The sequence below is a fragment of the Rosa rugosa genome, chromosome 2, assembly GCF_958449725.1.
Source record: "Rosa rugosa chromosome 2, drRosRugo1.1, whole genome shotgun sequence".
Classification (NCBI taxonomy): Eukaryota; Viridiplantae; Streptophyta; class Magnoliopsida; order Rosales; family Rosaceae; genus Rosa; species Rosa rugosa.
Window position 1 is genome coordinate 18592065 of NC_084821.1, and position 13546 is coordinate 18605610.

A 13546-nucleotide genomic window follows, 5' to 3' on the forward strand; every position below is an offset into this window, starting at 1 on the left:
CAACGAGAGGTAGAGAAGGAGACTCCGCTTGGTGTCGGTGCCTCCCGCCGTTGTGGAGGCCCCCAGCCATGGCGGCTAGGGTTTGAAAAGTGTTGGAAGAGAATTCGTCGCATCTTTTTCCATATATAATACATGAATGATTAAAATAGTAACACAAGTGATCAATATAGTCATTCACAAAACGTCAATATACTAATTATATTAAATTGTAGCCTTAATATAGTCAAATAATAGGATATTTCATGATTTTGAAATTAAGGATATTAGGTACTTTGAGTTGTGTATTTAGTAAAGTACTAGTAGAGAGTGTACTAGTACTTAATGAAAAATTAAATGGGTAGTGTATTGAGTAGACTAGTAGAAAATGTGTATTAAATAGTTAGGAGTCTGTACTTAAAACTGCTCCAAACAAAATTTCAAGCAATATGTATTTTTTTTTAGAAAACAAATTGAATACAAACCAGTGATTGGCAAAAGAGAATTTAAAACCACCGAAATTCGTCGACAAATGTTGTTTTGTAAAACTAGTAGCAACAAAATTTCATCAGTAAAAGTTATTTTCACAGAAAATTAAATTTCCACCTACATTTATGATAATCGCCGGCAAGAGTTACTTTAAAATAAAAAACATAAAAATTTGAATACAGTAAAACCTCAATAAATGAATGCTCGATAAATTAATAACGTCAATTAAATGATAAATTTCTCCAGTCCCGACTCGGGACCACTGTATATTACTAAGAACCTCGCTAAATGTTTAAGATAATAATTTTTCTACACATCCTTAAGGACCAAGTGAATATAAAAAGCAATAATTGATCAAATAAATGAAAAAATATCACATAAAGTATTAATAATTCATGAAATACATAATAGAAATACTATATAAAAATTCAAAAATACATGTTAATTAAGGAATTTTTAATAATTTATATTTTCTCAATTTAACTATTTCTCAAAATATTCTTTTATAGTCCTTTACTTTTTTCTTGTGTCTTGGCCGTATTAAAGTTCATTCTTAATTTAATGCAATGCATGCACCAAATTTGGTATGTTATTTTTTATTTTGTAGCAAGTAGTTATTCAAAATTATCACTGCTTGAAATGTCTCTTTCGAATAAGCATTGGTATAGCATAATTGTCATATAGATCTCGATTATCTCGGTAGACAATCTAATCAAAACTATGCTATATAATTCAACTAGGAATAACATAAAACTCTCTCTAAAGTAAGAAATATTCATTTTTTTTTTTTTTTGTCAAATATTCATTTGTGGATAAATGAAATGAATAATTTTTTTTTTTTTTTTGAAATAAAGGTTCATTGCATTAGATGACCAGCCAATAAGCCAGAGTCTAACATACATTTAAAAACAAAAAAATAGCGGGGAAACAACCAAACTCCTATCTAAGTAATGTAAACTCATTACAAGTCAATTTGAGCCCGCTTGTAAAGCGAACCCATAAACAAAGAACAACTCCGTGTCTTCTAGGGCAAAATCATTGACTAGTCTCTCTATTATCCAGGCGCGCAATTGCGGTACCAACAGAGAGCCACTTCCTAGCAAATAAATAGGAGTAATTCCTTATCCATAAGCCGCTTGAAAAAAATGCCAATCTTATTCCAGATAATTACCAACTCCCATAGAAGTCATGATCCGCAAACGACCGGTCATGGACAAGATATCAGCCCAACTGCCCAAGAAAGTCCACCTCTTGGGCCAGGCTCACCCTCATCATTAAGTGATAAATGAGGGTGGCAAGGCACCCTCCTTCAAGGCCCACAAAATAGAGCCCACCAGCTGAAGTTGGAGCCCAGGCCCAAAGGCCCAAGCCCAAACCCAAGCCAAGTCAGCAGAAACCCTACATGCCCTCTGCCATGCCATCCCTGCCACCAGCCAACTTTCCGGCGGGCGACCTTTCCAGCCAGCCATCAGATCGTGAAAGCCTCTCTGCAGCCAAACACCGACCAACAAAACACCGATCAAATCCCACCTGCAAACCAGTCAACCTGGAGAACGCGACCTTTGCAGACGCCTCTCGATCGAAGCCGGAGTACGAAGCTGGTGCAAAAAATGACAACCCACCAAGTCGGCCTCCCTCTGCCTCCCTAGACCACCACCGATTCGATCAGACCCTGCAAATTCCGTCGCCGAGAACTGCTCCAAACAAATTAGATCTCTCCGACCTTCTTCAATCGCAGACGCCAAGGTCTTCTTCTCACAGCTCACGACTATGAGTCGCCGGTGCTAGCCGGCTATCCTGCCGCCGCCACGCTCTGCCCAGAAAACCCTAAGGCTCTGCTTTCCAACCGCTTTTTTTATTGTTCTTTTCTTTCTAAGTAATGATTTAGATTTAAATCGTAAAAAAGTTGTAGTATTTGAATAAATTATTCATTTATCAATAATATAATAATTCCTTTAAAGTAATAATTTTTCGTAGTCCTAACAGTATTCATTTATATATATTTTACTGCACACACTGGTAGACTAAATTTCTTAGGCATAAGTCTTTTTTTTTTTTTTCTTTCTTTCCTTAAAAAAAAGTGCATGCTCATCTTTGGCGTCGATATATACGTCTCCTACTTCATTCCTATCTGACCTGTTCTTTTGGTTTTTATCAGTAGGGGTTATTGCAGTGGTTCCAATGTGCATAAACATTATGAGAGCTGCAACGTTATTCAACTAGAAAAAAAAAAACACAGAAAGATTAAGTGAGCCAATAGATGTAGAATGAGGTGGTATTAGCTTGGAGAGTTGTAGTTGGTACATTAATCATTCATTCTGCAGATAAGGGAACTTAAAAATCAGACTCATCCAAAACATTTGCATTTCCCCACTGTATGCGTCAGTTCATTTTCATTTGTATTCAAGATCCATAGCGACCAACCATTGGTCATCACACATTCCACCACTTCCGGAGCTCTAAAAGTACAGCATTAGATCAAGTTTTGGGTTGAGAGTCAGACACATGCAAAGCTCTACTTAAACAGCCAAATCATAGATTTATTACAACACAAAGTTTAAACATGTCATAAGGAAACATAGCTCTGAAAACTCAAGCTAACTGAGGATGACTGCTACTCTATCAGCTACGATTTTAGAACTTGTGTTCAAGCTAAGGAAATGCATGTCTCTACAGTAATAGTAATCACCAAGCATTTAACTCATTCAAAAAGAAAATCATAACTTATGGCAAGTTATATCCTGGTCTCAAGCCTAATACCATGAAAATTAAAAACAAAACAATCAATTAAGCTTACATGATACCTTTACTCCGGTAAAAAAAAAAACAAAAAAAAAAAGAACAAAAAGAAAGAAAGATGGCAGGTGTAAAGATGGGCGTATGTGTGTTTAACATAAGAATTGCTGGAATGGTTAAACTGTTTTTTTTTTTTAATGGTTAAACTGTTAAAGGCTGTAGGTTGTAAATCTGATCCACCAAAACACACCCTTAGAAAAGACAATAGGCAATTGGGCATAACAAAAGTGACTTCACCATAAGCAGTCCAAGGCTGGATCTTTTAACTTTTGTGACAGTGAGACCCCACACCTCAAACTATGCTTACACACTACTAAACTTTTGCCATTCTAAATTATTTCAGAAGTGAGATTAGGTACCTGAATGAATATCCATTTACCAACATGATTACAAGCTCTGAAAACTCCAATTCCAGTAGAATTAAAATAACAGATGGCTGAAAGATTTATAACTCACATGTAACTTGTAAAATTAAAATTGCTCCAACAGCACTTAACTGGAAACTGAAAGGATTACAGCCGGCCATCAACGATATTTAGATTCCCAAAATGTATCCATTTGAACCAAATAGTACAAATATTATTGAATACTTAACTTAGTTCTTCAATCCTATTATCCATTATCCTTGCGTATTAAACTGAAAAAAAAAAATGAAAAAAAGAAAACAAGAATAGTCGCACCAAGACGGAAGCTGAAGGAAGTGGTTTAGTCACAATCAAGCAAAGGCATAGGCAAATGACACAAATGCATGACACAGGGTAGTAGCAATCTGAAAAAAAAAATTGTTAAATTCAGCTGGGGACAACCATATTTCATATAGTTCTTCAGTACTAAATAAATTGTGGTTGTTTTTTGTTCTTTAGGCAGCCTGTGCGGCTTCAGAAATATCAGCGAATCAGTTACATTCCATAGTAAATCTCTCAGCCCATTACCATCAAAATAATCAAAGGACAATTCTGTAGTGTGAAGAGTTGCATTAAACTATTTGCAAATGTAATATACCGGCCCATTATCCTACTTCAGACGCATTGCATAAGGAATAAACATACTAGACAGAGAAAGGAAAGAAAAGACTCACCACAACAGTGACTTCAGATGTCTACAACACTGCCGGTTACTGGTGAAACTAAAGTCTCTCTGTAAACTAAAGCTCCACAACGCAATTGATCATGAGTCTTGGTAACATTCTTGAATGTATTTTCCTTTGGATCATATAACACCAAGAAACCTGCACGCCAATCATTAACCAAAAGTTCTCCATTCTCTAGAATACAAATAGGCTGCATGAACACATGTCTGTACTCTTGAGGCATAACCTTTTTAGAACACATTATAACTTGAGTCCCAGATTGCTTCACCCCATACTCCTTCATCAACCATATTGTGTTAACACGATCCCGGCCAACTAAGAGTTCAAACACACAAAGATAATTTCTAAGAATCGTCATACCCTGAAAGTAAGCATCATGATGGGGTAATGGAATCATCTCACGAAACTTCTCCTCCACCAAATCAAAAGACAATATTGTTTGGCGATTCCCTGCATTTGGCTGGGGTTCAGCCAACCAGTGCAAAGATCCATTCAATAACAACCCCGCCGTACCTGACATGTCAAGAGCATTGGTTAAGGGGAGCACCTTCCATGAACTCGTTTTTAGAGTGAAAATCTGAATTTGTTTGCAGTTTCTAGTCCCCATTATTACCTTGTAATCATCGGTAGCAGAATCATAACCGAACCCACAAAACACGTTCCGACTATTAAATTTTGGAAAATAGGAAGGGAATTTTGTTCTTGGTAACACGTTGGAGTATCTAGTACATGGATTCCATAACATAAAGTCGACTTGTTCAACTAAAATGCATATTAACCCATTGCAACAACCAACGATCCTTTTATAACGATTGGATGAGCCCGGGATCATTACCGGCAGATCAAGCTCTCTGTTGGCAAAATAACCATCCCTATGATCCTTCAAATCCTTCAATGCTTCGTGGTCTAGGGATTGTGGAGGGTCCAGTGAATAAAGGAGCCTGGAGCTGTTCTCAGTGATGCCCATTTCTGTGTAGCTTAAGTGCTTCTTTGTGAAGTAAGGATCGGAGATCAGAGCACTCCACGACTTGGATACGCACCGGAATCGCATCAGAGATTTGACCGGTAGCCTCGCCAGAATCTCTGAAATTATGTCGCCGTCCTCTGCCATGTTCAATGGCGTTATACTTCACATAAACCTTAAATCCCAATTTTGCTTTGGATTCAGGGCTTTGGATTTTGATGTAATAAAGTGTTTTAGAATATCTAGCAAATTTTTTTTTTTTTTTAAAGGGAAAAAAAAAAGTGTTTTAGAATAAGAGAATTTGGAAAAAAGACTTATATTCTTTCATTGAAAATAGCGATCTCTTTATACACGTCTTTGCAATATAAGGTATGCTAACCAAATATAAATTAGGAGACCTAGAATATTCTACGTATCCTATTACAATAAGAAGAATAAATCATATTTGAGTCAGGCACACATAAATCATATTTGACCCAAATCAGTAGGAAAAAAAAGACTTAATAATAATAAAACCTTTTTTGAAAAATAAACAATACCGTTACTTGTTCATGGCCAAAAAGCACATATATCAGATGCTGTCTTATACCAAAATCATAAATGGCACAAGCCGCCAAGCCAAACACAAGTAATATTCACTGTTAACAAATGCACTCACTTATTGAGCTTAAAAACAAGAAAACAAATCCTCACTACCTACCTCCCTTTGAAAAGTAATCTAGTCGCCTAGAAATCTCAATTGATGTACAATTAGAGGAACTTAGGTGCAAGTAGAGAAAATAATAATAAGACCCTTAAATACTTATTAAATAGACATAAAAGACAAATTTAAATATACTCTTAAACCACTATTCATAATTGTTGTTCATAAAACTGAAAATTAACCTGGCAAGACTCTTAAACTACCATGGAGACTTTTTTTTTTTTTTTTTTGTCGGTTAGCTGTGGCCTTATGGTTAGCTAATACTGTGGAAGTTATGAATTCAAATCTTACTGACATCATAGTGGGTTAAGGGAGTTACATGGTCATCTAGAATTTTTCAAAGAAAGAATTTTTTTTTTTTTTTCCAACAACTAATAGCTGCTGCATTAAACGTGCGCGCAATTTGAACGGTTGAGATTGGAGGGGGTGTTGCTCTCTTCGGTGAGGCTTCTGTATATGATCCGACTCGTTCAACCCACTGATACCAATCGCGATAGCGAAGGCTCTGTCTTTCTCATGATCTCATCTCTGAAGCTCAACCATTTCCAAACCTCTTCGGCTGCTTTATTACATCAGGTACTCTATTTATCACCCAATATTTATTTTCATCTCTGTTTTTTGTTCTCTGGGTAATTCCTTCTCTTTCAATGCCAGTCAATCCTTCATCATAAGGCTAAAATTTGCTTTCTTTTCATGGTAATATTTTCACCTGATGCATTGTAGAATTGATTCATTGATCGAATTGGGTTTTGGTTTCTTCTGGGCACCATTTTCTTTAACGAAAGGAAGGAAAGGCTCTCATAGTATTTGCATTGTTTCATGTCCTCTGCAGAGACCCAATCGATTTTGGAGAAGGGTTTGATTTTGAGCTTGAATTTGGGGTGATACGACTTTCTTTTTATTCTAGAAGATGGTAAGAGATCAAGCTTTTCCTACTTTGATCTTTTATGAGGAACATTGGCTTTTGTTCATAACCAAATTTTCCTGCTTTTTTTTTTTTTTTACATTGTGTTTCTAGTTGAGTTGTACATAAGGATTAGCTTTGTTTAGTGAAACTTGTTAATTTTTTCAAGTTTATAAACACCTGACAATCGTGTGTGGCAGGTTTATCACTCTAGTTTTGTAGATGACGAAGGAATTACTAAAGCATGTGGGTTCCCTCTGTTGCCTTTGAAAAGCCACATAAAGGGTCCTGCTCCAGTTTCAGATCTAGGTTATTTTCAAAACCGCATGCTGGCTGGTTTCAAAGTTGTTTGCTTTCTGTTATTTTTCGGCAGTGTGGGGAGTGAAGAATCTTCTTTTGTGCAGATAGGACTGATATTGTTGATGAAGCAATTACATTCTTTCGCGCTAATGTCTTCTTTAGAAACTTTGATGTCAAGAGCTCGGCTGATAAGCTTCTCATTTATCTGACATTCTACATTAATGTGGCTTTGAAGAGGCTGGAAGGTTGCAGAACTTTGGCTGTAGGTACCAAAGCCATTATTAATCTAGGTCTCGAAAAAGTCCCTGTGCCTGGAGAGCCAGGTTTCCCTTTGCCAGGCCTTTTTCCTGTCCCTCAATCTGACGAGGAAGCAGGTGAAGTTTCATTTTGTCTTTGCTTGCCTTTTTCTAGTGTAGGGAGCTTTTTTTGTGAAGTGTTGAGAAATGCAGTTATCTTGTAGAGTTTGATAGTGAATTTTGTTTTTTCTTGTATATGTTGATTAAGGTTCTAGCTGACTTGTCCCTTTTTTCTTTTTTTTTCTCCTTCCAAGTACAGTTCAATTCAGAAAATATTTTGAATTATATGTTATTTAGTTCCTCAATTTGTTACCTGCTGAATGGATTTGCATTTACTACTTAAATGAGGAATTCTTCATTTCTCACTTACTCTTGCAATTCACTTATTCTTCCTGTTTTCACATAGGTCATGGGATATGCCTTTATCTTTCGCATATATGGTCTTAAATTGTCCACCTTTGGTCTGAATCATCTATTCCATAATGGAATAGACTCCACGGTTGGATGCTTTAGTTGAAAATTTCACATTTGTCTCCGTGATTATTAACTTGATTTGTTAACAACTAACATGTAATCCCCTATGAAATATCATCGGAATATAATTGTTAAAACAATCATACTATAGTTCTTTAGGTTTGCTCTTTGGAGTGGCATTCCTCAACTCAATGTCTAATTTCCATATTTTCTCCCATACCCATGGGGTCTTATTTGTTTTACTTACTCTATATTAGACTGTCAATTCTGCAAGAGTTCATACTTCTGCAGAGGGAGTGGTTCCTGAATATTGTACATTCATTATTATATTTTTTAGTTTCACAACAATCTTAGTAAGTCATCTGTACAGCACTGTTCAGATTCGACAACCATATTTTTCGCATTTGGGTTTGTTATCTCCATTATGATCCTCACTCCAATATGATGATTTTGACATTTTTGTTTTTATCTTTGGATGCAGAATTGCTCAGGAATTATTTGAGGCAGATAAGGGAGGAAGCAAGTGGGAGATTGTTGAGTGTTGCTTATAAATCGAATGGGACTCCTAACAAGTGGTGGTTGGCATTTGCCAAAAGGAAATTTATGAACATCATTCTTCCATCATGAATAGTTAGTCTCCTAAAAAATTATGAATAGTTCTTGTAGATTCTATCCAGTTGGTAATGATTGCACATAATAACATGTTTGAAAGATCTTATCAAGATCAAAGGGGGTTAAAAGCTCACTCACTATCTATATTTTGTTCTTTTCCTTTTTGCAGATTCTTGTATTGTATTGCAAATAAACTCAGACATAATATTCTTCTGTTCTACATTCTACTGTGAAAATGCCTAATGGCCAAATACATGAATAGTTTTCGCCTCGTTGGTTTCAGGATGTCAGAGATTGTAATTGTTTCAATGCTGTGATTGTGATATATGAAAGCATGCATCTCATAATTTATTCCAATTCTAATAATGAATGGTCAGGTTCCTGTACAGATTTGTAATAAATTATGATCAGCCTGGTAAACGCGGCTGTTATGATGATTCTGATTCTGGATATGATTATGATCCTGATTGAGGCGATGGTAGACCTGTGGAATTTCATTTCAGGATCTTGTCTAACTTTTTAAAGTTAATTACCCAGAAAGTTTACATTTTCCTAACAGCTATTAAAGTTGTACTACTGTTTTGTTATCGCCTTCATATGAACTTGAATCGAGCTGTGTTTTTATCAATGGGTTCACATTCCCATATTTGTCTGTCCTTGGTTTGAATGGATTCTAGGTCTATTATATAACAAATAGCCAACGTTCTAGTGAAATATTTTCTCAACTGAAAAGCAGACGGAAACTGGTCTGGCCATCTGGGCTTAGAGACGTATGTGCTTCATCTGTTCTGGGTTGTGGACTTGCTGCAGATGTTATAGTTAGATTATAATTAGACCATTTAATTCTTTTTCTGGTATAACGAAGCCAAATGGTAAGAAAAAATGTTCAAACTCTGAACTAAAAACTCAACTTTCTACACTGAACGGCGGGTACTGCAAGTCCTTAAACAACTCGAGGCCATTTTATTGCAACCACCTCTCCAAGTCGACATTTTGCATCTACAGCAAGTTATATTAGATAAAGGGAAGGAGAAGTCGGACAAAATGCACTCAGCACGTTAAATCTATGAAATCAAAAAATATCGAATCGCTTTTGTGAGTCTATAGGAGGATAGGGTATATAATGTTAATCAATACATGCTAGGTTCAAGATGCTCTGTCTAATTGCATTTCAGGTCAATGTCAAACCCTGGGAACCAGCTCTCTGTCATACTGAAGTAGTCACTTGTTCCATAGCGAGTGAAGGTAAGATGACCATAGCCTCACCATCGATAACAACAGAACCATCCTTATAGCATGCTGTCTTGAATTTAGCTCTATATCAAACAAGCAAACACCCAGAATGAGTCCAAGTTTTGCTATATGTAAACTTGTCAAGACACTGCACAAAAACTGTTTGGCAAATGATAATGTAGCTTACAAGTATCTGTTCTTTTGCTCTCTTATGTTAGTTGCTTGTACCTCACCAACTATCTCTTCTCCAATATAGACTGGCAACCTAAAATGCAGACTTTGGGATATGTATATAGCCCCAGGCTAAACATACCATACAAATACCAAGAAATTAGACAACCACAAGTATGGGAAATGTTTCATCAGAAGAGCCATGCTGAAAACATAAAACAAATGACTTACAAAATTAGAAGATATGATCTTGGGAAACAGTGCAGCAACAAGCATCCCATGAACCACTCGGTCTTCAAATCCAGCATTTCGAGCAGACTCAGAATCAAAATGCAGAGGATTAGAGTCATGACTCACTTTAGAATACTCTAAGACATCTTCACTTGTGAAAATTCTAGCTTGTTTTAATATATCTCCAGTTTTAAGAAAAGTAGCTGCTGCTGATGAAAATCCTCTCAGAGAAGGTAGTCTGCCGAGGACTAAATTCCGAATGAGCATAGTTACAGAGGTCTCTACAATTCGTCTGTCAATTAGTATCCCAAACAAAATAAAAATAGTGCTGTCCTCGACTTAACAAATATAGGTTTTGACAAAATTATTGTAGAGCCCAACTTTCAATGTCTTCTAATAATCTACTCTTCCAGGAATGCTTGCTCACATCTGTAACATTAAGATATATGACTATCAAATTACACCAACGCTTGGACGAGTAAGATAAAGAGTCGGTTTGTCAAATTGTGAACCAACCTATGAGAGCTAATTACTGAAATTAATCAATAAGTAAACAATGTACTGCTTGCTACCGAGCATAATGCCATAATGTTCAACAACATATAACTTCAAAGAATTGTCTTCACTTTCAAAATTAAGTAAGAGGTAAAGAACAAAGAAATATATCTAGTCATATTAACTGATTAACCAACATTCTAAAAAGATTACACAGCATACTCCAAATCAGTTCCATGCAGCCTTATAAGGGATTTTAACATGGATGCTAAACAACATGCATGTAAAGGTGAAATGAATTATGTCTATAATAATTTTATGTACTAGTACAAGAATATACACCTATACGCGTGTTTATGAAAAAACTTTACCAAGCATTTAAAGTATAAACTCAAAACTGTTGATTCATATATGGTCCATAAGTACAATATGCCCAAAAAGGCTACAGAAAATCTTGAAGCTGGGAGATTGAAGGATTTCTTTTCAACATTTACAACCATTATTACCTAAATTCCCTTTTTAGGGTAAACAGGATTTTCTACATTCCTCCGTATAACAATCCATATATAGTTTGTCAACATACACATGCTAAGAAATCAAACCGATGCAGAAGCACATGTCACTAGGACAAGGAAATTTCATGTTGACCAAACTACAACCATCATAAAGTCACTAGGAAATTCAATTCCCCAGTGACAAAACCAATACTACAGAAAACAACGACCAAGCTCGAACATGCACCATTCAACCAATTTAGCTAGCTGACAGTTAACATTTATCCAGATTTGATGGTTATAATTTTGACCTACATCAATTAACATACTTGCACGCAATTCTCAGAATCCCGTGAATTAGAGGTCGTAAGATTGCACTACCTACATTTGGGGCTAAGTTGTTCCTGACGAAAATTACTTTATAACACACTAGGCATAGTTAATGTCAAACTCAATCATACAACTCCACAAAGATGAGTGAAAGAAGTCCAACTTTTCCCCTTACCAGTTCAAAGAATGGTTCAGCATCACACGCGCATTTGTTTCCACATAAGTCAGTTGTAAGAGGCATTATATCGAACACCTGGTGGGCTTCAATTTCGATAGTCAACAAAATGTTTCCAGCCACCCACAAGATGCAGATAAGATTGATATGAAGGTGTAAAAACATAGCAGATAATGCTACCCCATTAACAATGGCAAGACCCGATTTATATTAAATGGCAAAACAGAGTGAGTCAAGTTCATCCCAAGCAGAACCGAAATGTGGATAAGAACAATGAATAGAAATTCAAGAAAACCGAATTGGGTTGATTACCTGATCCTTCCTGACAGTCTTTCTTGGGTGTTAAGACTTATGAGAATACACAAGTGTGTGTGATGCCAAACAAGAACTGGGTTTGTATTTTGTGCTCTATACCAGTCACCTTCACTCGGTCAATTCATTAAGAAGAGGTATGATATTTGAGGACTATATGGTAACCGTATTAATATTTGAGGATCTGTCAGCTAAAACGTTTATGTGGAATTAAAGGAAATTGGGCTTTGATTTTGACCAAGCAAAAAGATATTGGGCTTGGATATTGTCTGTCTTATCATTACTGTTATTGGGCTAATCTGTTGAGTTTCGGCCACTCATACTTTACCATGTTTTTGCGTTTCACCATGAAATAATAAAACTCAAAAATTGTTAATTGTTTAAGGAAAACTGAATTGAGAGAGAATTGAGTCGTGTTTTCATTGATAATAGGGGTCTCTTTATGTAAAGGATTACAAGCATAGAGATAGAGTTGTACATGGAAACATAATCGTATAGGGGTCATCATTTGGCCCTTCGGCCCTAAGCCCGCCCAAAGACCACTCGGCCCATAGGGCCGAAGCCCTACCCGGCCCTTGCATTAGGGCGGGCCGGCCGGCCCGACCCTTTCTCAAATAGGGTAGGGTAAGGGTCATGCAATTGAAACCCGGCCCGACCCTTCGGCCCTACCCGTTTGAGCCCGTTAGGGCCAAGCCCGGCCCGACCCTCTAGGCTCTACCTGTTTAAGCCCTAATAATTTTCTATTTTTTCTATTTTAAAAATAAATTTTTTTTTTTTTCTATAGCATACAACTTATCTCTTTTTTGGTAATTGATTTCCTCAGCTTTATTTTCTTTAATTATTGTTTCCTTTGTTAAATAAAAATTAATTTAGAGTTTTAGAGAGATAGTTAATTAAATATAACGACATTAACTAATATTTATAAATGTTATAACTTATAAATTAATTTCAATATATATATATATATATATATATATATTAAATATGATCAACAAAAAACAATGAGTCTTATATTGCATATATGACCATGGAGCCATATTTTAAGGAAAAAAAAAATAATGTATTTTTTTTTGTTAAACAAATTAAAGCCCTTTTAGGCCCATTTCGGCCCTATTTGGAAGGCCGGCCCGACCCGGACCTTTTGGCCCTAGTGACTCGGGCTTTTCGGGCGGGTAAGGGTTAGTATATTTAAGCCTCGGCCCTACCCTACCCGGCCCTAAATTTTGTTGACTTTGACTAGGCCCGGCCCGGCCCTACCCTAAGCCCTAAAATTTAGGGTAGGGCCGGCCCTAGCCCGGCCCATGATGACCCCTATAATCGTACATTGATTGGATATCTCATAAGATTCTTCGAGAATATCTCTAATATAAACCCTATTTCAACTAGAGCAAGTAACCTCGAGTTTGGACCAGACACATATTCTGGATTTACTTGAACACTCCCCCTTGTGTCGCCCAAACGTGGTGATTCTCTCGTTGCCTCATTAAAACTCTTGCCGAGT

The 13546-nt window shown here is 36.4% G+C and overlaps 3 protein-coding genes across 9 annotated transcripts; 1 reads left to right on the plus strand and 2 right to left on the minus strand.

The window, feature by feature from the left end:
• Positions 1–4352: 4352 nt before the first annotated feature.
• On the minus strand, positions 4353–5462 carry LOC133730485 (F-box/kelch-repeat protein At3g06240-like). The gene has a single exon (XM_062158064.1). It carries the CDS (start codon positions 5460–5462, stop codon positions 4353–4355), a length of 1110 nt encoding a protein of 369 aa, XP_062014048.1.
• Positions 5463–6480: 1018 nt separating this feature from the next.
• LOC133732067 (actin-related protein 2/3 complex subunit 3) lies at positions 6481–8875 on the plus strand. 2 transcript variants are annotated; one of them, XM_062159525.1, is made up of 5 exons: positions 6481–6594; positions 6851–6931; positions 7123–7231; positions 7327–7596; positions 8474–8875. In XM_062159525.1, exons 2-5 carry the CDS (start codon positions 6929–6931, stop codon positions 8617–8619), a joined length of 528 nt encoding a protein of 175 aa, XP_062015509.1. In that variant the 5' UTR covers positions 6481–6594; positions 6851–6928; the 3' UTR covers positions 8620–8875. The 2 variants fall into 2 exon arrangements, with proteins under 2 accessions (XP_062015509.1, XP_062015510.1); XM_062159526.1 differs by lacking the exon at positions 6481–6594 and adding an exon at positions 6643–6714.
• A 764-nt stretch (positions 8876–9639) lies between these two features.
• Positions 9640–12199, minus strand: LOC133732140 (3-hydroxyacyl-[acyl-carrier-protein] dehydratase, mitochondrial). Of its 6 annotated transcripts, none has more exons than XM_062159619.1 (4): positions 12046–12199; positions 10240–10668; positions 10025–10140; positions 9640–9920 (listed from the first exon to the last, which is right to left on the minus strand). In XM_062159619.1, the coding sequence occupies exons 2-4, from the start codon at positions 10504–10506 to the stop codon at positions 9812–9814; spliced, it is 492 nt and encodes a 163-aa protein (XP_062015603.1). In that variant the 5' UTR covers positions 10507–10668; positions 12046–12199; the 3' UTR covers positions 9640–9811. The 6 variants fall into 6 exon arrangements, with proteins under 6 accessions (XP_062015603.1, XP_062015606.1, XP_062015605.1 ...); XM_062159622.1 differs by having other exon boundaries at positions 10240–10531; positions 12046–12196; XM_062159621.1 differs by having other exon boundaries at positions 10240–10520; positions 11734–12190.
• Positions 12200–13546: the final 1347 nt, after the last annotated feature.

Coding starts and splice junctions, on each gene's coding strand:
- LOC133730485 (XM_062158064.1), bottom strand. CDS start 5,462: ATGGCAGAGGACGGCGACATAATTTCAGAGATTCTGGCGAGGCTACCG.
- LOC133732067 (XM_062159525.1), top strand. Junction 7,232..7,326: donor TGCTCCAGTTTCAGATCTAG/GTTATTTTCAAA, acceptor TCTTTTGTGCAG/ATAGGACTGATATTGTTGAT. Junction 7,597..8,473: donor TCAATCTGACGAGGAAGCAG/GTGAAGTTTCAT, acceptor CTTTGGATGCAG/AATTGCTCAGGAATTATTTG.
- LOC133732140 (XM_062159619.1), bottom strand. CDS start 10,506: ATGCTCATTCGGAATTTAGTCCTCGGCAGACTACCTTCTCTGAGAGGA. Junction 10,141..10,239: donor AGATCATATCTTCTAATTTT/GTAAGTCATTTG, acceptor TGGTATGTTTAG/CCTGGGGCTATATACATATC. Junction 9,921..10,024: donor GAGCAAAAGAACAGATACTT/GTAAGCTACATT, acceptor TGTTTGATATAG/AGCTAAATTCAAGACAGCAT.